Genomic DNA, 27,571 nt, shown 5'->3' with positions numbered 1-27,571 from the left:
CGGGGCCCTGCCACCGAGGAGCTTTTTGACCACCTCGGCGACCTCGTCCCCAGAGATTGGAGAGCCCAGCCCAGAGTCCCCATGCTCAGCTTCCTCAACAGAAGGCATGTTGGTGGGATTGAGGAGGTCTTCGAAGTATTCCGCCCACCGGCCCACAACGTCCCGAGTTGAGGAACTGAGAAATTTCCAAGGTTTTTTTTAAGTGAATGTCAGAGATTTTTCTCAAGATTTTTACGTGTTTTTTTTTTTTTTGTCGGAATTGTTCTTTATCTACAGCGGCCCTAATACGACGTTGTACACTTGAGCCTAAAATAGCAAAAAAAAATAAAAGTACAAATAGTATTTCATATCAGACCTGATACTCTAAATCTAATCCTCTGTCCTCCTACAACCAACACAACCTGGGGAATTGGCAAGCCGCATCTTATTTTCTGACTTTCTGCCTGTCTGTGGGTGTAGGTGTGGAAAAGCGAAATATTTAGTTCATGCAAGTAAATATTCGCACTCAATGTGGAGGAGAATCATTTAAGCAGTTTTAGCTGCAGGAGTCAGTGTTTATGAGTTATGGAATGATGCTTTTACACACATTTACTGGCTGCCTGAAGCTAACTGGGAGTACTACTTCACTTCCTGGTGTTTTGTGGAAGGTCAAAACATAAATAAGAAGACGTTTGGCTTAATAGACTCAAAGAATTAAGAGTCTAGAATCTTTTAACAGGATATAACCAGCAATGCAGCAGCCAACACAGTTAAATATGTGGTTTATAATTATTTTTCTCTTTGTCATGTTTTTTTCTTGGGACATATGTCACTTTTTCCAAAAGTGGAGCAGATAAACACCAAAATTTCAGGGGTTTCTATAAGATGCTTCTCCAAACATTCTGAATCTCTCTCAATTTTTTTCATTTGGACTTCTGCTGCCTGCTTCCTTGATATTTCCCATATCAGACCTGATATGTCATTAAGAGAGCACATTTAATACTTTTCAATGGTTATCCAGAGCTGAAGAATATCCATATTAAATTCTACACTTTTCCAGAATCAGTAATAATCCTGAACTCTGTTAAAGGGACATTATTATGTATTTTACAGCCACATAGTGTCATTTTTTAGCTCAAACAAGTAACCAACAGTTATTAAAAGAAACTTAAATTCGTAATTCAATGCCTTAAAATTGGGCCTCTGTCTCTTTAAGAAGCTCCTGCTCTTTTCGAAACTCCGCCTTCAAGAAGTCATCACAACATGGCTCCTCTATGACCCTTTAACAATGTTTTACAAGCATTACACTGAGAAGTAGCTCCTATAATGAACTCAACAGATGCTCAGTTCCACCAGGTGTTTGCCAATTGGTGCTGACTAGTCTGAAGGAGCTGAGTGGAGTCATTTTGGACATCTGAATGGTCGCCACGGGAGATTAAAGGATTTCTCAAACATGCATGAAAAAAATTGAGGCAACACTCCAGGTATGTTTTTGATGAGGGAAATGTAAAGCTAAAAATTTGACATAATACTGGCCCTTTAAGATCCAAAGACTGCATGCATGATTCCAGAGGAACTAAAAGTAAACAGTTGAAACTACAAAAAGTAAGAATTTAACTTTGCAGAATACTGGAGAGGACAATGGACAGATGACAGCAAAAAGATGAACATAATGTACTTTACGAAATTTATACACAGAGTTTTAACGCAGCTCGATGAAAAGGACGAGCCTGAGGCGTGTTACCTTAGACAGGTCTCTGTAGTTGCTAGGCAGAGTCAGGTCCAGTTCTGGCGAGTCATAGTTGGTGATGATCCAGGGGAAGACCGGGTACTGGTTCAGGTCGTTATAGGTGCGACCTGCATACGTAAAGGAAGAAGGAAGCATGGACCATCAAATCACGACTGAAACAGAGTTTACATGTTCAGTCTGTGAGCACACAACAGAGGAGTGTGTGCTCACCAGCGATGGTGTTGAGAAACATCAGGTACTCGAAGTTGGATATCTCGCGGCGTTGCCAGCGCTGCGTCATGTTGGACGTCTTGAAGAGCTGCTTGGGCGTGGCCAGAGAAATACGCCTGGAAGGAAAATCAGAAGGACTTCAATGAAAAGGTTGAAGTAGAAACAACAATTAGAATGAAGCACAACAAAAAAAACCCTACACATTTACAGTCGTGCTAATTAAGAAGACAAATGAACTGTACATGTAGGTTGAATGTACACACGCATGGCCCGCAGCATGATAGATGCTGCAGGGGGGGGAAAATGAACGACCCAAATCCAATTAAAACAAAAGAAAATGATGGAATTAATCAATGTCAGAGTGTGTGATTATATTCATTAAACCTCTGAGGAAAGAAACTGTTCTAAATTTAAATACACTAAATTTAAATGACTCATTTTACCCTTTCCATTCACAATTAAACTACAAACACTGGTGAACCAATCAGAATGTCATGAGAATTTTTGAAATATATTTCTACTTTTGATAATCTAAAGATTCATCTTGAAAAGGATTTGTGTGGAGAAGAAAAAATTAACTGAAAATAAAAAAACTAACTGAAAACATGACACCAGCAGCGTTTCAAACAGAATGAACTTCCAACATTAATGAATGCTGTGGCACAGTGAGATAGAAAATGTGCTTTGTTGCGGCCAGGCTCTGCAGCGGCAGACGCTACGCAGCCTATAAGCTGCTGTGATTAATGACTGATAGAAACAAGTAAAATCTCACAACCTAAACTTGTGCTTGTTACACACACAAACACACACTCCTTCTATACCGATTCTCACTATAAATGTCATTTTAAAAAAAGGCTTACATTTCAACAACAAAACAAGGTTTTATTCTTAATAAAGTTATTACATTCTATCCTGAAATTAGGTTTTTGACTTTGCAAACAACCTGGCTCAACTATTAAACCTTTAACAATGTTTTTACCAGTGTTTCCATGACAAGTAGCTCGCATAATGAGCTCAGCAGATGTACAATTCTACCAGATGTTTACTAATTGCAGCTGGCTAGTCTGAAGGAGCCGAGTGTGGAAGTTACAGGGGAGGAAGCTTGGAAACTGCAGCTCAGAGGAGGAGCTTTGTCCAGAAAGGCGGAGCTAGATCCACCCAGCTATTTTGCACATCTGAATGGTTGCCAAGGGAGATTAAAGAATTTTTCAAACATGTGTGAAATAATCAAATCAACACTCGTGATATGCTTTTTGTGAGAAAATGGCATTATATGATGTAAAGCTCAAAAGAGTTGTCTTATTTCAAGTGTATTAAGATATTTGCATTTTAAAAAGGGCTGTATTGCTACAAAGTCTTATGACAGCTTCCTCCTGCAGCTTTACATGCAGAAGCTAAGATTCTAACTGGGTAGCTGGATGGATGGCTAAGGCAGCCTGGAAAAATAACCACTTTTTAATAATACGTTTTTCTTTTTCTTGCTTATCCAGATCTGGAAAAATCCTAAATTTGCCTCCAGACTTATCTGGTTAAAGTAGCAACTTTTGACTACAGCTATGATACGAACACTGAGAATGAGTGCTGATGTTTTCATTTTGCTTCTTAACTTGACCAAAAGTCTTTTGCCACAGTTTGTATCCAACAAGGATCTGTGAGCAAGAAGAAAAATGTGTCTGGACGAAGATTTGTATTATTTAAATTTCAAAACACAAAGCTGCAGAGAAGGTCCGACCTGGTCTGAGGAAGACCGAAGTTTGTGCCCAATCCGACGCGAGGAAGGCTGTGGACCACCTTCTTTACCGTGGCTGCATCTGGGAAGTTGAACATGACGGCCGCTGCACAGAAATATAAGAATGCAAAGAACATAACACAATAAATCAGCAAATTATCAATCAGCTTAAAAACATTAACAGCTCACTGTGCTGTTAAATGTACAGTGTACTGATTTAAAATTGTGGTGAATGTTTTGTTCAGTCGTACTTCTGTTTGCCATGAACACTTCCAGAGCCGTGTTCTGCAGAAGGTAGCGTCTGGAAAACACGGCCCGGATCTCTGTGAACAGCCATTTTCCATGAAGACCTTCAGTGTAGGACAATATCTGGGAAAACAGAAGAAAAAGGAGGAAAAAGGCTGGTCAGATGGCTGCGTTTGAACCAAGAGTTTCATTCATTGTTTCCATAAATGAGAACCAACACTCAGATAATAGTGACGGCACGGCAACCGGCGCAGCACGACCAATGTCGAGAAAGTGTTCAATTCAGTTTTGTTGTGACAGGAGTGACAAAGTTCAAAGGTATTATAGTAAACATCTGCATTGCAAAAACACTAAATCTTATTAAGTTTTTGTTCTAGTATCCAGTAGAAATATCTTAGCACACTTCAAAACTTTTCAGCAAGATGTACGAGCTTCAGAGTCAATACTTCAATATTGATGAAAAAGTTCTGGAATAGGCAAATTATTTTACTTAGGATAAGGGAAATATGTCCATCAATAATAAGGAATTAACTTAAAACAAGCTCCTATTTCTTCCTGAAAAGTCACTTGTAAGTTACTGTATTTCATATTTAGTAAGATATTTGAACTAGAAGCTAGATCTAAAAATCTGTAGTAAGATTTTTTTGTTTTTGCAGAGCGACTATTTTGTGGGTCTCCATAGTGGAATCTGCCTCAGACGTCAGACATCATCTTGCCCCTGCGCTCCAAATGTTTGGATGAGTTAGCTGGGTTGGGGCATGCAGTGCTGTCAGACGGTCTTGTTCCGACGCGTGTCGCCGAACCCCACAGACCCAAAGCTTCAGCTCCGCCCTGCTCCAGATAATGCAGCATTTGGTTTACCGCTAACCTACTTAGCACTGCTTTGTTAGCCTGGCTTTTTGTTTCACGTGGAAACACGTCCCCTGACGAGGCTGCATGCAGGGATGTGCTCGGACGCTAAGAAGGGGACCACCGGGGCAGTCGGAGAAAGGTTTAGATGAAGGTTATTATTCAGAAATATTTAAATCTGAGCTGCCAACCAGGACCCAGAGCTGAGTTAAAGAGCTCATTAAGCCGAGGGGACAGCAGACGGGACCAGCTGAGACCCTTTAACCGAGGACAGAGTCTCTCAGAGGAGCAAGAGCCGCCTGCATCACAGCCTGGCTTCAGAGTCTCTGGAGTTCAATTAAATACGGATTAGTAGCGCAGAGGAGCTAGATGGTGCTGCTGCCACCGGCGACCCGTCTTCATATGCCGGGACCAGTAAGAGGAGGACCGGCCAGGAAAAGAGTTCTGTAGCACCAAAATATGATATATATGATACAAAATATGATACAGTAAGACTGTACTGTACAGTAAGGCTGTACTTTATCAGACTTACTGTACTTGTCTGTAGCTCTAATTCACGGAAGAGAGTTACAGCTACTGAAAAAAAAAATAATTTTGACTTTTTTTTTCCTGAAATTGTAAGTCGCAATTCTAGGGGTGAAAAAAATATTTAATTCGAGATAATAAGTCAGAATTCTGAAGTTGAAGTCAAAATTCTGAAATGAAATGAGGAATTCTCAGAATAGAAATATCAAAATTCTGAGATCATAAAACAGAATTCAGAGACTGACGTCAAAAATCTGAGATTAAATTAGGAATTCTGTGAAAAAAAGTCAAAATTCTCAAGTTAAATTACAAATTCTGATTTAAAAAAATATCAAAATTCTAAGATGAAGGTCAATTCTGTGAAAAAAGGCTTTTTGCAGTCTTTTGTAGTAATAAAAGTAATGAAAAGTGAAAGATTTGTATTGAAAAGCAACAAAAGAGTATAAAACAATGTTTTGCCCAGAAGAGCAAACAGGTTATAAACACATCATTACTTTTAGAGGTACTAGGAGAAATAGTGATCATATATTTTGTTCAGCTTTTGAAATGCGGACAAGGACATTTTGTTCGAAATAAAACATGACCCTCATAAGAGGAATAAATATCCAGACATATTAGCACAGATGTGAACAAGAGCCAGCAAGAGAATGTCGTTTGTATTTATGAAAAAGGAGAAAAATGCTGCAGAGGACAAGGATGTCAGTTTTAGCAGCATTGCTGTTCAATCGCACAATTAATCATTTATAATAAACATACATGTAACAGGCAGCAAATGTTGCCCCTTTGTGCTGTATTACTGTAGGTCTGAACATGGATTCTTAGATCTAATTGGATCTTTTTTTAAGCTCTCTCTCCATATGTTTTTCTGAAAATAAAATGTCAGTCTGTACTGAGTGAATGGATTATGACCTTTCACCTCCACCAGAGCAGCTGACTTATTCCATTCCCAGAATTCACTAAGATCTCACTCTGGGTGTCAGGAAGACGGCCGACATGGAACTGATGAAGCTCCCGTCCCCCGATTCCTTGCGGAGATATGACAGGAGTGGAGGCTGCCAGATGTCATATTTTTCTCCAGACCATGAATCTACTGCAGCGCTGTAAATAGCACTATGTTCCTCAGATCATTGTCCCTTTCCATTGCAGATGAAAAAGCACGGAGGGCGACAAGCGCTGACAAACTATCCGACCCGTAATGCTTTCGCCGCTCCGACCACGTCTGGACAAATTAAGGTGGTGTGGAAGTGATTGTCTGAGTTGGAGTTATGGCTGCTCCACCTTCCTCTGGGACGACGCAGCGCAGGACATGAGCCCGGCGAAATCAAAGCAACAGCAATGCTGCAATATCACATTTGCATTTACATACATCTAAGTGAGCTTTAAAAAAATGTGAACAATGGAAACCAGAAATGAAGTAAAATAACTTTTGTTTTCCCTGTGTTACATTAAAGGGGCAATGTGATGTAAAATCCACTTTGAGCTTTGCATCACGTTATAATGTTATCCCCTCCTCATAAACATGGCTGGAGTGCTACCTGGATTATTTCATGCATGACTGAGAAATCCCTTCATCTCCCACGGCAACCATTAGGGTGTACAAAACACCTGGGTGAAACTAGCTCCGCCTTCGAGGCACAGCTCCTCCGTCTGCAGGTTCAAAACTTCCGCTTTTCAGAGCAACCCTCCCCCAAAATCCCCCGGTCAGCTCCTTCAGACTAGCCAGCACCAATTAGCAAACACTTCATTATGGGAGCTACTCCTCAGTGAAATGCCGGTAAAAACGTTGTTAAAGGGTTAATAGAGGAGCCATGTTGTGATGACTTTCTGAAGAGAAAAAGGTTCTTAAAGAGACAGAGGCCCAATTTCAAGGTGTTAAATTACAAAGTCAAATTTCTTTAAAGTCACACTTGACGTATTAATTATTTAAATATATTTAATATTACATGTAACTATTATTTACATATATATTCATGTTATATTTTATTTATTTTATATTTACATGCCGCATGGTAATATTTGTATTCATTGATATTTAACACTTTATACGAGACTAGCTTGTCAATAACAAAGCAATTTCCCCTCGCGAATAAATAGTTTATTCTCTCTATATCTATATCTGGATGAAGTAGACAAAAGAAGTACAAAAAGTTCAAGACATAAAATGTTAAATTGGCCAGCAGCTTGAAACCAGAGCGTATTGATGTTTTATCTCGAGTGGAACAGTATCCATGGATTCGGCTCTCGCACATCCACAAGATCAATTTAAAGTGCCACGCCAGAGAACACAGCCAAGCAGGAAACAAAGGATGGAGCCGCGGCTGCGGGGCTCTCCCTCCTCCTCTCAACCTGTTTGTGCGGCAGGCCGCTGCTCATTTCTGAAGCACCGTCGTTTGTCTCTGTCAGACGACCAAAAGACCACAGAAATGAAGAAGGACGTATGAAGAGGGGCCGGGTGACTGTGGCTGCCATGTGGAACCACACACACACACACGCACACACACACACACACACACACACGCTCACTAAAAAAAACTGTCGCCACTGAATCTCGGGGACTGTGCCTCTCCATCTCTCCTTCCTTTTCAAAACCAAAACAAAAAAAAAACCTCTTAATTTCTGAACCAGGCTTCTTTAGAAACGGTGGAAAGTCACGGCAACACAAATTCAATTTATTTGAAACCGAATCGCAGAGCACGGCGACCGACGGTGAGACTATCAGGAACACGGTGCAAGATAAATGAGCCTCTCATCTGCCGTCGCTGCTGTGAAGCCCAGAGTGTGTGCATGGTTTTAGGCTGATAAGAATATTTGGTCAGAGAGAAGAGAGAAGCCTGTGCCAGATACCAGTGATGCTTATTTGACAAACTGAAAAAAAAAAAAAAAAAGAAGGGAGAAGAAGTGCTGGAAAATTCCTCATAAACGGAGTTTGATGAATGGCATATGCATATTTGTAGGCTGTGTTTAATGTGCTGTGCGTCCTCGGAAGAAAAAAGAAGGGACTGAAGTTCAATTTGTTGCCTGTTATTAAGTATTTCCGCGTGGCTGCCTCGGTTAAAGGATAATGGATGAGGGATTTATTATTACCTTTTGGTCAAATGAAGTGGTGTGGGAGATAAGGTGATGAAATTAATGAGCGGGAGGAAGAGAGGTGATCCATCAACATCAGAACAGACGCGAGACAAGCAAAATGAGAAGAACTTGATGGAATTCATGAAAAAAAACTTGAGCCTATCGGTGAACAGAACACTGATGCACAAAAACATGCACACACAACGAGTCGTACAGTCTCCCCTTCCATTCACATTTCAAATCTAAAGCTGGATCTTTATACATTAAACAATTAAAAAAGTTATCCCTACAGGTCATGTAAGGGAACTTATTTTATGGATAATTTAGTGATATTAACATTTCTTAAATTTTGTGTTTCTGGCTTAAAGCTGATGTTCAAGAATTTTTAAAGGGGCAGTATTATGCATTTTACAGGCACAAAGTTCCATTTTATAGCACAATTAAGTACCGTATTTTCCGCACTATAAGGCGCACCTAAAAACCTTCAATTTCCTCAAAAGCCGACAGTTCGCCTTATAATCCGGTGTGCCTTATATATGGACCAATATTGAGCCACAACAGGTCTAGCAACTACGGTAAGCAACTGCCGATTTCATTTTGCCCATAGAAGAAGAAGCGCGAGGTGCATGCTGGGATAGTTGTCAGAATGCTGGTTTGTTAATAAAGTTTGACTGACCTATCTACCTACCGACCTGATAATCAAGTCGTCTGCAGATCATTTATCACCATGTTCTCCACGAACATGCTGTGCGCGAACGGAGAAGGGTGACCATCGTCCGGCCACACCCCGGCCCAGTCGCAGAAGGCTCTCCTCGCCGACCGAGGAGGGGGGGGAGAGACAGAGACAGAGACTGCGGCGGCAGCGTGTCGGTTGGTCTGTGTTACCCAGAAAGCAGTTGGGCACAATATTGCAACACCAACACCATGAGTGAAACAATGACTATATAAAGTACTCGGGAACCACTTCAGTATTATTACACATCCACATTTGTATGGGACGGGTGGTAACCCTAACTGTAGCGTCTATTCTATGCGCCTTATAATGCAGTGTGCCTTATATATGAAAAAAGTTTTAAAATAGGCCATTCACTGAAGGTGCGCCTTACAATACAGTGGCCTTATAGTGCGGAAAATACGGTAACTGTTAACTTCAGTTATTAAAATGCTGTATATATAAAAAAACAATTGACTTCATAATTTAACGCCTTGAAATTGGGCCACTGTCTCTTTAAACTCCTGCTCTTTCTGAAACTCCACCTTCAGGAAGTTATTACATCAGGACTTCTCTGTTAAACCTTTAGCAACGTTTTTACCAGCGTTTCAGAGAGAAGTAGCTCCTATAATGAGCTCAGCTGATGCGCAGTTCCACCAGGTGTTTGCTAATTGCTGCTGGCTAGTCTGAAGGAGCTGAGTGGAGTCGTTTGGCACATCTTAATGGTTGCCACAGGAGATTAAAGGATTTCTCAAACATGCATGAAAGAATCAAGGCAACCCTTCAGGTATGTTTTGATGTGGAAATAACTTTATAACAAAATGTAAAGTTGGAAATTTGGCATAATACTGGCCCTTTAAGATCCAAAGACTGCATTTATGATTCTAGAGGAAGTCATCTCAGCAAAACCTCAGAAAATTAGCAGAGTGTTGCAAAGAGGAAGATGGGAGAAGACACCAAACTCAGCAATGCAGACGAACTAGAGGTTTCCACAAAAGCAACCTAGTTTTCAAATATTTAAATGTATTATAAGGCACCTGTACATAGGATCAAACAATACATTTAGAGGGGAGATCCAAATCAAATATGCATAAACTAATGCAGGCGGTTGTATACACCTGGTATAGATTGCCACACTTGTGTCGTTTCTTGCTAGACTGATCACAGAGTAATGGATCCGCAACAATAACACTTTACAAGCACATGGGGGAGAAGGCTCAGATTTAACGGCACTAAACTGCGACTCTCATCTCTTCTGTGCTCATCTTCCTCTCCCCATCATATCCCCCAACTTCCTCTGTTCTACACTGCCAAACAGGCCCTGTCACCCCCCGTCAGTAAACGAGTTCATCGGACTAATGAGCAGGCAAAAGGACCCCGCACACTAACAAGGGTCTGCTGGGTGCCTGAGCCTCTGGACCAATCAGGACTCTCATCACCACTGACATAAAGTCTCCTCAAGCCCTCTGGAGCCAATTAAGACAGATTTTGCTTTTGAGATTGAGCGATAGTTAGAAAAGAAAAAAAATAAATAAAAACAGGGAGAAGAAACATGAACAAAGAGGTAGAGAGGTTCAATGACACGTTTTGATTTTAAAGACTTGGGAAAATTGGCGGCACATGTTTTAGTCAAAGCTCGTTACGGATACAAAGAGGAAGGCTGTTTGATGCGTGAATTAGACAAACGGAAAAACAATACTACAGAGCACAAAGTGTATCGGTGGGAAAGGGAAGCACATGACTTCTCTTTCTGCTTCCAGAGTCATTGTCAGGCTTCGCTGTCTGAGCTGGAGTCTATAGAAAAAAAAAACATGACGTGTTTGGTCATCTTCTCCATGAAAATGAGAAAAACCTATCCAGAGCTAGCTAGCAAAGTTAGACAAACAAAAAGTATAAACATACATACAAGCATGTGCATTTGAAACTTGATATTTAGTTACATTAGACAAAGCTTTTCTTGTCTTAGTTTAATTAGAATTGGCTAAATTATCTCTATTCGCTAAATGCCAGAAAACTTGCCAACAACATTTTTTTGAATTTTTCCTCGAATTCAGAGATTTATATACATTTGATCAGTAAATGGAAAATCTGTCTTTTAATCAGAGTGATTTCGGGTTTCCTTCCTCAAGCTTCTCTCAGTAGTTTGTTGGAGTTCTGGTCCATTCCTGCTGACAGAACTCGTAGAATCGAGTCCATTTTGTTGGCCGCCTCACTCACACACACCTTTTCAGATCTTCCTACAACTCCTCCATAAGACTAATATCAGGGTTTGTGATGAACACAGCAAAAACGTCAGCTTTATTGTTTTGAAGCCATTTTGTAACCACCAAGATTTTACTTCCTTGCCGATGTCTTTAAGATGTTGCTTCAATATTTCTACATAATGTTCTTTGATGCCATCCGTTTTGTGAAGTGCACCAGTTCCTCCTGTAGCAAAACAGCCCCACAGCATGATGCTGCCACTCCCATGGTCCAATCATCCACATTCTTCCTTCAAATGTAAAAATGGTCATTATATCGAAACAGTTCCACTGTAGTTTCATCGGACCAGAGGACATCTTTGCAAAAGTGAAGATCTTTGTTCAGGTGTGTATCTGCAAACTGCAGTCTGCCTTTTTATGTTACTTTGGAAGCACAGATTGTCCCCAATGCAAGCATTTCTATCACTATGCTAGGAGTGGAGACTGATGGTCCCGGTCAAGATGTCGGGTGGGTTGGGGGTTTGTCCCTGCCTGGGGTTCTGGGGCAGATGTCTATCTTCTCACAGCCACTTCTGAACATTGTTGTGGAGAAGTGTTTGATACACAAGTGTGCTCACACAGTGTGTGGATTCAGGCGTTTACAGATGCACACTTTGTTGCGTCCTTTATTAATTAGTGCGGTGTACTTTTCAGTGATTGTTAATATTCGCATATTGTCACCTTCCTAAAATAATAATAGACCCTTATTTTAGGAAGTTGAGGATATACTTTTTGCTGTGGGTTTTTTTTCTCCCTTTCTGCAGGTGGAGAAGCAGATGGGGTGTTGCCTCGTACTCTCATCCTTCTTTCTCTCCTCTGTTCCTATCTCCTTTCCTCTCACTCCCTTTTCCCCCTCTTTTCCAACTCTTTTCCCATTTTCATCTTAAATATAAGTTTAGGCTGCAATGCTCCACTTCTGAAAGTAAATATGTCATATGTCAGGCTTCTCCTGTAACTCGGATAACAATTGGGAGTGCTACACGGTAGAAAAAGTCGACAAATCATTGCACGCGTCAAGCAACGACACTTTGAGAGAAGTAAAACAAACTACAAGGTCAAACTACAAAGAAGTAAATAAACCCGACTAAGTAGCTACGGTCAAGTGTGAGTGAAGTAAAATAAACACCCTGAGCTTGCAACAAGTGCAGTGTTATGAGGCCCAAAGGCTTCCAGTATTAAGCCTGAAACGTCACGCAGCAAGAGTTTACACTCTGAAAGAAAGTCGCCTTTGAAAGGACCTTTTTTTTTTTTTTTTTTCAGGCCACTTAGTCTGAATTTAGCCTAATAAGGATTAAACCCTTTTTCTGACTCTTTTCACTGTTTGCTAACAGGTTAGCCTCCCCCCACCCCCTTTCCTATTTGGGGCAGCTTATCCCTTTTTGATGTGAGGACAAAAAAAAAGGTCTTGTGTGGATTTAGGGAAACGCTGCAGTGATTCTGGGGTTAATTGGTAGAAAAGTAGAGTTCAGTGCACTGATGTATTAAACATTCAATCGTAGAAGTAAAACCTTGAAATATTACAAACGAAAGTGACAAGAGAGCAAAAAATGTCCCATGAATTTTAAATCTGTGACCCAAATTGTAATTTTGATCAATTATGACAATAATCAGTATGGAAGATGAGAGAAGAGGACCCCGTTTTTGTTTCCTTTGAATGTTTAAATCAGCTTTTTTTTTAAAAAACCAGGTTGCATCTTAAGAGTTGGAAAAAAAGAAAGCAGTGATGATGCACAACTCAATATTTTATTGGTATGAAGCACATTCAATAAAAGTGTAGAAAACTTACAATTTTAGGAGGGTTTTGATTTGGGTTTACAATACAAGAAAAACATCTACACTGTTTATCTCTATGCTTTTCATGACATGATTGGGCATATAAGAATACAAAAAGAGCACAAAAAAAATTTAAATATTTCTTAGATATTCCAAATAAATTGGCACATGACAGAAAGGGGAAAGTCGTGAATGTGCTTTTCACATGTATTCAGACAATCAAAGAGACATCCAAGAGTTTCCACTGTGGCATTGACGCAGTCCAAGACTCGCCGCCATTGGTCCTCTTCAGTCTTATAAGCTACCATAGCAAACACCCAACAGGTTAAGATTGCTGGCCGGTTCCTATCACATTCTCCCCGCTTTCCCTCACTCTTACATTTCACCATTTAGTGATGGATAGGCTTTTTGGGGTTGGTGTGGGGCTTTGGTGAAGTAAATTCTTCTTTAATCCCCCTATTGTCACCAGATTAAGTGGGTGTGGAGTGAAGAGCACAGCCTTCTTGAGGAACTCCGGGCCGAAGCAACAAAGTAAGAAGCAGGAGAAAAAATAATAGGATTGGGTGAGAGAGATGATAGAGCAACCTCGGAAATGGAAAGGAACTCAATATATTTTAGTCGAAGTTGATCTGGTTGAATCCAGAAGTTTACAAACATCAAATAAAAAGACATCCACCGTTTTTCTCACTGTCTGAAGTTGAATCTGACCAAACTCCTCTTGGTTAGGTCAGTGAGAATCAGAAAAATATATTCATATTTGCCAAACGCAGCAATACTGAGAAAGATAAGACGGAGTATTTGGGAAACACTGAGAAAGCAAGAATAATAAATAAGAAAATAAAGAATAAAGTCATAACGTCACAAAAATAAAGTTGAAATAACACGAGAATAAAGTCGGTAGGAAAATTAAAAAATGAAACGGATGACTGGATTATCGTGGAAGATGGAGGATTTATTTAATTAAGTGATCAAGATGCAGTTGAAATTTTAACTCCTGATGACACCTCTGCAATACAACAACTGATCAATTTTATGCAAAATGTTAAATTATCAGAGTTATCAGACACTGTTCCAGAATCCACACAAACTGGTTCCTTCAGCTGTAAATTAACATATGGAAAACAACTTATATTTAAAAACAGCAACCAGTGGCTTATCTATAGCTACTGTTTGGCCCTATTGGAGTAGTGAGAAAGTGAAAAGTCAAAAAAAGGTCAAGCTAACCAAAACTTGTAAACTGATCCAGCCTGACATCCATACAATTGCTTTACTAGATAGAGGGAATAAATGTATTACCGCTCTTGTGGAACAAATTTCAAATGAGCCATTAAGCAAATTGGAGAGATAAAATCCACAGAGCAAATGAAAGTTATGCTCTACGTTTTATTTATGGAGCTGTTAGGTTAGAAGCCTAGGTGGCCACTTTAAAGAGTAATTTATCATAAAAAGATTGTGTTTGTGTGAGAATTGCGGAACATTTACATGGCTTTCAGAAGTGGAGAAAAAAAATCTGTGTTATGCTGTCGGAGAAATAAGTCGTGGATGAGCAATCTGCAACGTTTCCCTGTGGCTGTGCAGCTTAAACCAGACTGAACGGGCCATTAACCTTAATGGCAGTGCAGTCGCAAGAATTCACTGCAGTAACTGTTCTGTTCTCTAGCACAGAAAATACATGTAGCCAGTGCACATCTCTACTCTGGGAAAACCGGTGGTTTGTTAAAATCGCTCCAAGACTCCTCTGTCTTATCGTTCTCCTCGTGTTCACGAGAGGACGTTCAACACCGCGGATACTCGTCGCCTCATCTAAGATGCAGCGGAGAACTCGCCGGCAAAAAACAACGGCCCATTTACAATTCCAATGTCGGACAAGCGGCGCCCGGACATCGATCTTTCAATCGTCTGCTGACCTCGGCTGAATAACGAAGTCTGCCAGAACAGCAGGTACACAGGTGCTGATTGTAATATCAGTGGCCTACCAGGCCAGACTGGCATCTATAAACAGGCTTATCCATCAGGCTGGTGTGTTGCCTTTGACATGCGTGTCGGGGGCAGACGAAGGGGATAAATGATGGAGAGGGGAGGGATCAATCAAAGGAAAGGGGAGGGGAGGCCGGTCCAGTCAACCCCAGAGACAGAACATGATGGAGGGGTAAGGCTCAGGTGCAGGGTGGTGGGAGCTGAGGAGGGGGGGCTCTTTGTCCTGATATGCTTGGTTAAGTGAGAGGCAGGTACTGGTGGTGGCTTTGGAGGTCCAAAGTCAGGTCAAAAACAGGCAGCAAGGGAGAGGCTGGAGTTTGTTGTGGAGAAGACGAGAAGAGAGACATTAGTCATCATTAGACGGTGAGACGTGGGAGTCCAGTGGTTTCCTGTGATTACCAGCAGGGTAAGTCCTCTCTCTGTGACCTCTGACCTCACACTGGTTACCACCAAGGTTATCGTAGTTGGCTTAAAACGAACGGAATGTGAAACTGAGAAAAAATTTCCGTTAACTGAAATGAAAATTTAAACGGTACTGGAACTATGTTGTGCGTTTGTAAAAACATTCCGAAATCTATTTACTAGCCTTTCAAACCGATGTGAAATTTATATTTTTGCCCACGCACAAGCAGTTTATGTCAGCTGTCTGCAAGTTACGTCACTACATACTTCTCATGGCGAACGCAAAAAAGGAGAATGTGCAAATCTTCATTTTGGCAGGAGTTTTTAATCAGTCATTTTCAGTTGATATTAAACAGAGTTTACTTGTGGACGAAATGCCAAATCACATTATCCATTTGGTTTCCCAGATATCAGGCTATGTGTGAACCAGCCCTAAGGCTGCTACTTTAACACAGAATGTTCTCCAGTAGAGAACAGGAAGGATTGACATGATGCTGTAAAGTCACACCGTTTAATTCTCTCCATTCTTTAACAGTCTGCTGGACCTGGAAATGGTGATGGTCTTTTGGAAATCTCAGATGTAAGATGAGTCCATGGTACATTCTCGAGGGGATACACGCACACACACACACACACACACACACCCCCACACACACACACACACACACACACGCTCAGGCACGTGCGCGCGCACACACACAGATGACTGTTTTAGTAAGTGTGTAGTCCAACTTTTTCTTTCCTTTGCTCTGGACATAAATCTGGAGCTGGTGGATCTCTACGTCGAACCAAAGAAGCCAACAGTTTTCTGAGCCTCATCCTCCAACTTCACTGATGTAAAACATCCAAAACACTGACTTCCTATAAATCAAGACTTAAGAACCCACACGATAAGAGTTATGGCTTTAGAGTCATACTAAATGGAACACTGACCAACATATTTGATGTGTGTTGATGATTGTAATAATGGCTCTTTACAAAATGGAACATCTGTTATTGGTTTTCACAACAGTTGACTGTATGATGTGTTTATGTTTGTGCTTTCCCGATGTAAAGAACTTTGTCATATTGCTGAAATCAATCAAATAAACTTGATTGATTGACGTGCCATTAGCTGACTTTAATCGTCAGTGAAAGTGAAATGGCTCTATGTTGAACAAGTAACCTAAATCAGATGATGAGGGACATTAGAAACTGTGCATAAAGCAGAAATGCTCTACTTGTGGAGAAAAAAAAAGAACTACTTTGAGAATCTTCAAAGCTGAATATGTTCTCATCTTGGAATATAACAAGAGAAGAAGAAAATCCACAACGTTGGACATCTAAGGAAACGTTTCACGTCTGCCAGGTGCTGTAATTACTGCAACTGGATATCAGAGGGAGGAAAACGAGGGCAGCGGAAACAGAAAGGAAGGTCATCCCAAACCATCACTCAACTAGTTGGAGCTGTACTCTGGCTGAGCGATTTATTGACCATCTTGGGAAGAGCTCCATCAGCGTTGACCAATAGTCTAAGAATGGGATGGAGGAGAGTCGGATGGAGGTTGGTGGGGAACGTAAAGAGACCAATATGGATGAGTGAGAGTCAGGGAATCCGTTTCCCCGGGCTCATTGATAATGACATACCTGCTCGGCCCGTCCGTTAGTCCTACAGCACACACTACTTATGCTCTAACTGGAAAATCAATAGGCTCCCTCTTCTCTGAGACCTCTGGCTGCCATGGCTCTTTGTGATTGGCAGGTCCAGCCGAAGGTCGTCCCCGGTGACTGGGATGGCTTGGTGAAGCCAGCGGAGGGGTTGTGGAAGGGAGACCCCCAGAAGGCTGACACTTGTGTACCAAAATGAACCACATGGGCGTAGCAGCTGGAAAACTTTAAGGATCGGAGATCAAATTCATTTAGAAAGTCCCTGGAACCTGAGGAAGTCATAAACGGTCCAGTCTGAATACAGACGTTTCAAATAAAATGAATTCAAATAATTATTTTTCTCTCATGGATCCAAGCAATGGTGGCCAAGTTTAATATGCATATTTATAGTTTTTTTTATTTAGAAAGCAAGTCTAATATGAATAAAGACCTCTTATGCTAAATTTGTAGAATTAAAATAATTTTTTTTTACTAAACTTTTTACCAAAAGAAGAAACTGACCAAATATAATTTGAAAACACGAATATATCTTTTAAAAGAATAAGTTAAATATGAAATGAACTCAAGGGCATGAATAAGAAGAGGTGGTCTTCCAAAGTCATATCTACGTTTGTTGTATTTCATGTTCAATGGTTTTTGTTTCTGGGTCACATGATGCATGCAGGATTCATATTTAATAAAGACTCATCTCAGAATAATGGAAGAGGATAAAAAGGTCAATTCCTACTCTTAAGGTGCTCAAGTATTTTCTTGTCCATTTCTGTTTTTACCGACTTCTGAACGTTTCACCACCTTAGTGGTGCAAACCGTGACTTCCTGCGTTAACAGCAACGGCTGCAAGTTGTTCAATCTTGTTCTTTAGCACAAATTTTTAAACACAAACATAAAGGGTAGACTAAAGGATTTTTTTTCTTCAAATTAGTCATTTTCAATCAAAACTTTTGACAAAATATGACATGTTCATTTTAAAGTGTAAATGAATGAAATAAGTATATATATGTACATGACTTATCTCAAGATGCTAAATAAAACAATTTGAATATTTGGTGAAATACAATAAAATCAACTAGAAACGAATGCATCATCTTTGCTTATAGAAAGACGTTCATATTCTTATTGTTCAGGCAATTAGATTTCACAATCAGAATCAGTTTGATTTGCCAAGATTGTCGACAAGACATTTTACTGTAGATCTGACAACTCGCACTGAAGACATCTGAAATAAACACGTTAACTTTTATTTAACTATTTAAAAAATGTAATAAAAGTTCCTAAAAAGTAAAGGTTTTATAAATATAGAACTATAATGAAAGCGTTCGATAAATTAGGTATTAAATGCATAATTCACAGATTTTCTTTGGAGCTGGAGCCTTCAGAAAAACTGTTCAATAACTTTTGTGCTTTCTTATTTTTCCCCAGCTGCAGTCAGAATTTAGATATCTGCTGATCAGATAGTTAAACTCAAACACAAGCACTTTCAAATAATTAATTCTTAACTCTGATGAGATTGTGTAATATGGTTAAAACCGACTAAAGCTAAGGTAGCGTTTTAAATATTCTGCATGTATTTCTTTGGTCCAATAAGTCTGGGCAGGCTCCAGGAACACCTTAGCTACAGTAACCCCACATCCAATATTAATGGCTGCTGTCTAACATGGAGTGTGTGCTGCTTAACTCAGATTTTTACACACACACACACGCATGCACGCACGCACACACACAGACACACACACACACAGGCACAAAATCAGGAGCACATCTGCTCTGTGACTTCATCCGTTCTGCTATCTGCAGAGCAGATGCAACGGCCTGCCTGGTAATTAGCAGCCTGCACTGATTTTCTTTGAGGCCCGACGTGGAGCCGGCAGCTGGCTCTCTCTGGGTTCGGGGCACATCAACAAAACGTGTGAACAAGAACATCAGAAATGCACTCTGGTAGTCCCATGTCTGTGGGACATTGGCGTACGCACACATGCGCTCAATATATTTTGTTTACACCCAACGTACTGGCAGCAGAATGAAAGACGGAAATCTTCGAAAATTGTCAACAAAAAAGCATTCCGCAACTTGTGGCTCCAGAGAAACGTGTCGTCTTTTAAAGCTGCAGTATGTACATTTTATGAAAAGTATGTTTGTTTGTTTTTTAACATATTTGTTAAAACTGTTACCATGTTGCGACAATGTGAGATGGATAATCTGAGAAAAGATCAATCTGCCTTGCTACTGTCTCCATCTGAAGAAATGTGCTGTCAATCAACTTTGTGTACTCGCTGCTAAATGTCCTAATCGGAAAAACGACTCATCGTTACAGGAAAAAAAAACGAAAAACGTTCATTTGCCGTCATTGGTGACCATTCCTTTTACAATGCTAAAAGGAATGCTACAAGGAAGAAGCAGGGAGAAAGGGGGTGGTGACTGACAATGCTGAGACCCGCCTCTTGGCTCTGATTGGTTGTTTCTAGTTAGGACTGAGAAAAAGCAGAGCAGCTTGATTTTTTCCCCCACACATTATCTGTCACATATCACACCTTCATGACATGGTGACAGTTTCAACAAATATGTAAAAAACAATTTTTTTTTAAATAAAAGTTATATAGCTACTGCAGCTTTAACACCACCACTATGGTGAATATCACATAGAAATAAATATTGTAAACAAAGATATAAAATGGATAGTTTAGAAGTTCCTCCATGTTTTGAAGCTACATCTACAACAACAAAAGGAACAGAATATTTACAGCTTGTTTGTTTCTTCTTACTTCCCCTCTGTTAGCTTTGTTCTACTCATGGAAGCTAATTTGCCAAAAAATAAGCAATTTCCAAATATCTTCAAAACCAAAGAAGTGAACTTAGACAAAATGTACTCAGCGAGAATTAGAGATAAAACGTCTTTTCAAACGTTAAAGACAGCATACTGCTGATCTAGGAGGACTAGATCATCTTTTCTCTTTCATTTCATACACGGTGCCAACTTCAATTGGCACCGTGTCTGAAAACGGCTAAAGCCATAAAAAAAATAAATAAAAGAAAAGAAAAATAGAGGAAGGACTAAAAGGAAAGGGGAGGAAAAAGTGAAGCAGTGGGGTTGCTTGTGAGCTGGCACAGATTTGCAGAGCCATGGACACTTTTGTGCTCTTCTTAGTGGAGTCACACAGGCTGAGATCAAAGGGCTCCTCGACAGCCTCTTGATCTTTTATCCAGTCCTTATAAATCAAGGATAGACTTTTCCACGAACGCAGATAAGTCCTAATGTTTTCAAGAGATATGAGTGTGTGAAGGAAAGTCAGGTTAGCCGTGCAAGAAACACACAGGTAGCAGATAAGTGAAAGGAAGGGAGGGGGGGGAGCTAAAAGTTTCACCGTGAGACAAACCTGCTTTGACTTCATTTATTCTTACACAGAGCCCTGCAGAGGACGGTAAGGGGAGCTGAGACGGTGGCTGATGAGGGCCAGCTCAAGGTAGAAGATGAATTGAAACAAAGATGTCGACACCTGCACCAAGCTACAGAAAACATTTATAGTTTGGATTAAAGGGTCACTCTTTAATGTTTATTCAATCATTTCTGTTGCTCTTATCTTAGCTGGGAAGACATTTAATTTAACTAACTTTGTCAACAGTTCAGTCACTGTTGGCCTCTCTTTGTCAATCCAACTTTAAGCAAAATGTTTTTTTTCTTAACAGTGCATTTGTGTTTGGACCCAGTGGCTCCTCTGAGTCCTCCTCTGTTGACCTTGGACCTTTGGAGGTATATTTTAAACATGTTATTACGGACCTTGGTTTTAAGGTGGACAGTGATTTTAAATTGGACAGCCAAATCAGAGCCGTGGTTAAGTCCAGCTTTTATCATTTAAGGCGATTGGCATCAGTGAAATCTTTTCTTTCCAGGCAACATTTTGAAACAGTGATCCACGCTTTTATCTCGACTCGACTGGATTACTGTAACGCACTTTATCTGGGAGTCAGTCAGTCGCTGCTCTCACGTCTGCAGCTGGTTCAGAATGCAGCTGCTAGACTTTTGACAGGAACTCGGAAGAGGGAGCATGTGACCCCTGTCCTGGCCTCACTTCACTGGCTGCCTGTATATTTTAGGATTCATTTTAAAATTCTTTTGTTTGTTTTTAAATCACTGCATAATCTTGCCCCGGCTTACCTCTCTGAGCTTCTTCACCCCTACGTACCTTATCGGTCTCTCAGGTCAGCAGATCAGCTGCTCTTGGAGGTACCAAGATCCAGGAGGAAGCTCAGAGGGGACAGGGCTTTCTCTGTCATAGGTCCTAAGTTATGGAATGACTTGCCTTTGCAGGTCAGAGAGGCCCCTTCACTGTCCACTTTTAAAGTTCGTCTTAAAACCCATTTATTTTACTTGGCTTTTAACTCCTGCGGGATCTAGTTTTAGAGTGTATGTTTTTGTTTTTAAACTGTAAGAGTTTTTATTTATTTATTTTTTTATTATGCTGTGTTTTAATGTACAGCACTTTGTATCAGCTGTGGTTGTTTTAAAGTGCTTTATAAATAAAGTTGGTATGGTATGGTATGGTATTTGTTCTCAGTTCAGGGTTTTCCCCAGTGTGTTACAAGCCTGGCAGGCCACCAGGCTTTACTTGCTCCCACACCAGGTTAAACATTTGTTAGTCGAATAAAGAATGAAAAATTTGACCTTTTAATTAGGATGAAACAGCTGAAGTGCAAAACATTTTTTTGCTTATTTTAAGTCTATTTTGTTGTTTTTTTTTTATGTTGGTCTTTTCTAAGACGTTATAATTGGCGTTAATGAGGTCTTCCAATAACTCTGAATTACCTGGTTATATTTTCATATTTCGTGTCAACTTTAAACATTTATTCAGTCAAAAACACGGCCGGGCGCTCAATGACTGTCTGGTGTCATCACCGCTGGGCTTAGCAAGGTTGCAGAGGGAAACCCTGCAGCCAAATAATTTATATGTGATTAAACTTCATATTCTGACTTTTTTTTATTACATCTGTTAATATTGTTACTTTATAGTCTGATGCACATTCCTTTAAACTAACAGAAGTTAAGGAGGATGACTCAAAACTGACAAAAACTAAATAAATCAATTAGAATACCTTCAAAACTTCTTGATTTCCCTGTTTATATTAAAAGGACATGAAGGAATATGCAGTCTGATTATTATAACTCTTGTCTAAAGTCCCAGTGTTACTTTCTCATCTAAGGGAAGCTTCATACAAAATGATAGAAAATAAATTTAAAAACTGATTCCAATGTTATAGATTTGTATTTTTATCCTTATAATCACTGCAGTTTTACACCAATCTGCTAAATGAACAATATTTTAAATTGTTGCTAACCATTTACTTTACAGAGTGAATTTAATAAAAGTTCTCAATCTTTTTGCCTCGAGTTTTGTTCCATAGAATCCAACATATGCAGCATTTAGCACTGAAATTAAAAGCAAAGCAGATCCTTAGGATTCTGTTCAGAATCTACTCATCTTCTTAAAGTCAAATATTTCACCAAGCTACAGTGAATATATCCTTCTGAACATTTGGATCCAAGTGGAGTTGATTGACCTCTGAGGGGCAGTGGGGCTGGAAGGAAACATTCACCCTGAAATCCAACAGCCCCGCATTTTTTCTGACTTATTTCATTTTCTATAACCGCGCCGAGATAACAACAACTGTCTGCCCTTGTAAGTAGAGGAGTAAGAGGAGTCGAACGTTATTTTCCAAATAACTCTGGTTAAGTTAGTAGTCTTTCAACTGTAGCTGGGCAACATAGAAAAACCAAATGTCCAGCTCACACATTAATAACTCTCTTTTTCATGTTAGGGATCAGTTATTAATACACTAAACTGCTTTAATGGGGCTAAAATGTCATTTAACTTCCTGTATGCCACGTAAACAAAAAGCTCAGAAATATGAAAGCAGTTTGCTTCATCATTGTCTGATTTACTCCTTCATAAAACACAGTCTGCCATCTCAAGTAAAACCAGAGGAGAAGAACATTTTCAAAAGGTTAACAGGCCTTATTTACATTAAAGAATAATGAGCTCATAAATGAAACCTGATGTCATTACTATAGGAAAAACACCAGACCGTTTCACTCATCTGGGCATCAAAAATCAAACTCAGATAACTGTACCAACTTATTTACCAGTTTTTGAACCGTAGAAAGTCTCAACTCTGCGGTAGCCATGAAGGCAAAGATCGTTCATCTCTATTATTTATCAAATACGTTGCTCAGTTTGGATTGGTTTGATGACCAGGTCTAAAGTATGTGTCCAAAAATGTGAGTTTTTAGAGTAATTCGTACCTACATTTCTGGCCTCATCTGAAACCACTCAGCAGTAAATAAAGATTATGAATTCCCATTAATTCTAAAGAATTCAGAAAAGCGTGAAGGAGAAGTTTGACGTCAACATGCAGGACATTTTCTACTGTCCAACAAGAGCAGCAGAAAAGTCCAGCAGCAGGTCTGATCACCGCGAGGCAGAGAAACAGACAACAGAACTCACTGCAAAAACATTCAATCTTACAGAGGATTTTACTCTTAATTTCTATAGAGCAAATGTCTTGGTATATTTGAAATGAGGCAAAATTTACTCATAAGTAACTTTTCAGCAAGACATTGGAGCTCGTTTTAACTCAGTAATTAATTAATATTAATGAAAAAGCATTTGTTCCACTGGCAGATTATTTCACTTATAATGTGGGGAAAAAGTCTTGTTATAAGTTAAATAAACTCCCAGTGGAAGTAGCATTCTCCCATAAATATTAAGTATTAACTTACAACAAGCTCCTATATTTCTTGCTGAAAACTTACTTGCAAGTTAGTTTTGTCTTATTTCAATAATACATTTGCACTAGAAAGTAGACCAAAAGTCCTTTGTTAAGATTGTGTTTTTGCAGTGCCGTTCCCAATCACAACAATCTTTTCACATATTTGAAAAGTCATTTATATTTTAATTGCAAAGGTACACATAAATTCAACTTGAATACAAAATAACTTTTATCCAAAACAAAACTTTTTTTCTCAAATTTCCAAACTGAGCGTCAAAGGGGAAAAAAAGCTCAAAAATGCGAAAGATTAAAAAATAAAACACTAAAAGTTTCTGTCCCTGCAGGAGAATATTTACCTCCATTCAGACATGCGTAAATATGGCTCACACCACCGCGGTGTGTCGGTGACTGGAGTTTTTTTTTTTTTTTTTTTTCCTTCAGCAACAACAAGTCTAACAGCTGACAAGAGGGACTTCAATTAGAGCCTCCAGAAGACCCCTGCTTAAATTATTCAGCATGGACAAGGTTAATGGAGATAAACCCACGAGCAAATTAACCGTGTGTGAGAGAGGAAGAGGCAGAGGAGGATCTGCGGTCCAAATATGCATCAGGTTTCTGACTAAATGTTAAGTAAAATGTTTGAAATGAGTCCGCTTAGTTAAATAGGGTTTATCACACCAACCTGCGCCATCGGATCGGGATAAAAGCCAGAGCGAACCGAGCTGCTGGTGTTCGGAGGCCGAGCTGCAGGTGGTTCAGAGAAACGCGTTCAATAAAGCAAAAACTATGAGCTACTAAATATTTACAATTCATACTAAATATGATTTTAACTCACACGAACGTGAAAAGAAATACTCAAATGTGTAAAAATATGAAAGCCTTAGGCATTTTAATTTACATTAATTTAGGAAATTTAAAAACGGGGGGGAAAATTTTAACTACCGCGGTTATCTGAGGTTTTAAGCTAGAATTACTGCACGAAGGCTGTGGGCAGAAATTAATGATGGCGGTGGTCAAAGGAAAGAAAGAATTAAAGTAAAAAAAAGAATGAAATAAAAATGTCTATTTAAAGAAAATAACAGAAAAAAGAAGAGAAGAAGAGGCGCAGAAAAGGTTCTAAAATGTCTGCTGTTTAAACGGACCGGCCCGAATCGTCCGCATCAGGCAAACATCAACTTGAAGGAAGAAGAGAGCTGGGCTGAAAGTCGGACGATTCTGCATCCCGGCGTGCAGCTGCGAGCAGCGGGCAGCCCGCTGAGCCCCGCCGCCGCCGCTGCTGCTGCCCCGGCTCCGGCAGGACCGTCATCCTCTCGGCTGGCGCTGATTGGCTGCTTCCAATGACAGCTCCGCACATGATTGCGGGAGGAGAAGCCCGACCCCCTTTCACTCTTCTTAAGGAGCCATTCATAAACTACTCAAACCCAGCGCCGAGCTGAGAGTGGACGAAAAGTGAGAGAGGGCAGAGAAAGGCACGAAGAAGAGATGAAAGCTCCAGCAGCGCGGTGTCTTTAAGCCTGTGCAGCCACCTGGTTCTGACCCAGAACCTGAATATGACTCCCTGGAAGTGCTTATGACCGGGACTGATCATCTAGCAGGCTGCTCAGATTCATCTCTATCCGCTTCCTCCTTCTCACACTGACGTCCATCCGCTGCTAAAAGCAAGAAGAAGAAAAAAGAAAAAAAACTTTGATCCAACATATTTTTTTCCTTTTTTTTTCTTTCTTTTTTTTTTTTTTCGCTGCTCTGGAAGCTTTTGCCTCTGGCTTTACCGGTAAGCGTTGGATCCGTCAACTTACTGCGACTCTCCGGTGTACAGCCCGGACCTCTGCCCCAACATGATCGCGACGCAGGCGAAGCTGGTGTACCAGCTCAACAAATACTACAACGAGAGATGCCAAGCGCGCAAGGCGGCCATTGCGAAGACCATAAGGGAGGTTTGCAAAGTGGTGTCGGATGTCCTCAAGGAGGTGGAGGTGCAGGAGCCCCGCTTCATCAGCTCCCTCAGCGAGATCGACGCGCGCTACGAGGGGATGGAGGTCATCTCCCCGAACGAGTTCGAGGTGGTGCTCTACCTCAACCAGATGGGGGTCTTCAACTTCGTGGACGACGGCTCGCTGCCCGGCTGCGCGGTGCTGAAGCTGAGTGACGGCCGTAAGAGGAGCATGTCGCTGTGGGTCGAGTTCATCACCGCTTCGGGCTACCTCTCGGCCCGAAAGATCCGCTCCCGGTTCCAGACTCTGGTGGCGCAGGCCGTGGACAAGTGCAGCTACCGAGACGTGGTGAAGATGGTGGCCGACACCAGCGAGGTCAAGCTGAGGATCAGGGAGCGGTACGTGGTGCAGATCACCCCCGCCTTCAAGTGCACGGGCATCTGGCCCAGAAGCGCGGCGCAGTGGCCCATGCCGCACATCCCCTGGCCCGGACCGAACCGGGTGGCCGAGGTCAAGGCGGAGGGCTTCAACCTCCTGTCCAAAGAGTGCTACTCGCTGACGGGGAAGCAGAGCTCGGCGGAGAGCGACGCCTGGGTGCTGCAGTTCAGCGAGGCCGAGAACAGGCTGCTCATGGGCGGCTGCAGGAAGAAGTGTCTGTCGGTCCTGAAGACTCTGAGGGACCGGCACCTGGAGCTGCCGGGCCAGCCGCTCAACAACTACCACATGAAGACCCTGCTGCTGTACGAGTGCGAGAAACACCCGAGGGAGACGGACTGGGACGAGTCGTGCCTGGGAGACCGACTGAACGGCATCCTGCTGCAGCTCATCTCCTGCCTGCAGTGCCGCAGATGCCCCCACTACTTCTTGCCAAACTTGGACTTGTTTCAGGGAAAGCCTCACTCGGCCCTGGAGGCTGCGGCGAAGCAGACGTGGAGACTAGCGAGAGAAATCCTCACCAACGCCAAAAGTTTGGACAAATTATAGAACAAGCGCCGAGAGACTTTTTTTTGTTTGTTTGTTTTGTTTTTGGGATCAAATCTATAAGACTTCTGCAACCGAGTCTCCAAGAAATGTGAAAAAGAAAAAGCCGCAGCAAAGCAAACCCTTTGAATAAATCGGAGCAAATTGGGCCGCTACCGCAGAAACAAGTGAAGGTACAAATTTCTGATAAATGTTCCTACATTTCCTTCTGTCTTCTTGAAATGTTTTCACAAAGTGAAGAACCTTTTATTTAAATATATGCACAAAATCGCTAAGTGAAAGATTGTAGTGTGCCAAGTTCATTTTTTTTTCCATTATGTGACTTCAGAAGAAATGTTAATAAAATGTTGCAAATTAAATTACAACTTGGCCTCATGCTTTGACGAGTAGATCTGGCTCGACTTCCATGATATCTTTCAAAATAAATTATAGGAAAACATAAGAGAAAATGTTTAAAAAGTATCTAAATGAAGCAACAGAATTAACGGAGTTTATCTCAGTTTTTATTTCCCTGTTAGCATCTCAGCTTTCAGCTTAAACAGGCAAAATCACGAACAAATATTTACATCTGATTAATGAGTGAATTATTAATTATACAGTTTTGATCAGTTCCGTCGCCATATTTATTTCTGTGCTGTTCAGGAGATTTAACCAAGAGCTGGTTCCTGTCCAATAAACACACACCGTTCAATTGAAACGATTTCACGCAGTTCTGAGGTTTCAAAACCACCTGTAGGTCCAGTAATTTTTATTTCTCTCCTCTTAGGTTATATATATATATATATATATATA

General features: G+C 40.7%; 2 protein-coding genes across 2 annotated transcripts in view; one reads left to right on the top strand and one right to left on the bottom strand.

The window, feature by feature from the left end:
- Positions 1–27,571, bottom strand: part of lrba (LPS-responsive vesicle trafficking, beach and anchor containing) — a 233,103-nt gene that overhangs the window by 66,904 nt on the left and 138,628 nt on the right. Inside the window, exons 40-43 of the mRNA XM_008405468.2 lie at positions 3,920–4,037; positions 3,672–3,774; positions 1,940–2,055; positions 1,724–1,836 (exon numbers count right to left, since the gene is read on the bottom strand). Of these exons, the coding sequence (XP_008403690.1) occupies positions 1,724–1,836; positions 1,940–2,055; positions 3,672–3,774; positions 3,920–4,037 (450 nt within the window). The remainder of the gene's footprint in view (positions 1–1,723; positions 1,837–1,939; positions 2,056–3,671; positions 3,775–3,919; positions 4,038–27,571) is intronic.
- mab21l2 (mab-21-like 2) lies at positions 25,244–27,138 on the top strand. The gene has a single exon (XM_008397371.2). The coding sequence runs from the start codon at positions 25,703–25,705 to the stop codon at positions 26,780–26,782; it is 1,080 nt and encodes a 359-aa protein (XP_008395593.1). The 5' UTR covers positions 25,244–25,702; the 3' UTR covers positions 26,783–27,138.

Source organism: Poecilia reticulata, linkage group LG1 (genome assembly GCF_000633615.1).
Source record: "Poecilia reticulata strain Guanapo linkage group LG1, Guppy_female_1.0+MT, whole genome shotgun sequence".
Classification (NCBI taxonomy): domain Eukaryota; kingdom Metazoa; phylum Chordata; class Actinopteri; order Cyprinodontiformes; family Poeciliidae; genus Poecilia; species Poecilia reticulata.
This window is presented reverse-complemented; position numbering and strand designations above follow the sequence as displayed.

Excerpts from the sequence above, each read along its gene's own strand:
- mab21l2 (XM_008397371.2), top strand. The coding sequence starts at position 25,703 with ATGATCGCGACGCAGGCGAAGCTGGTGTACCAGCTCAACAAATACTAC.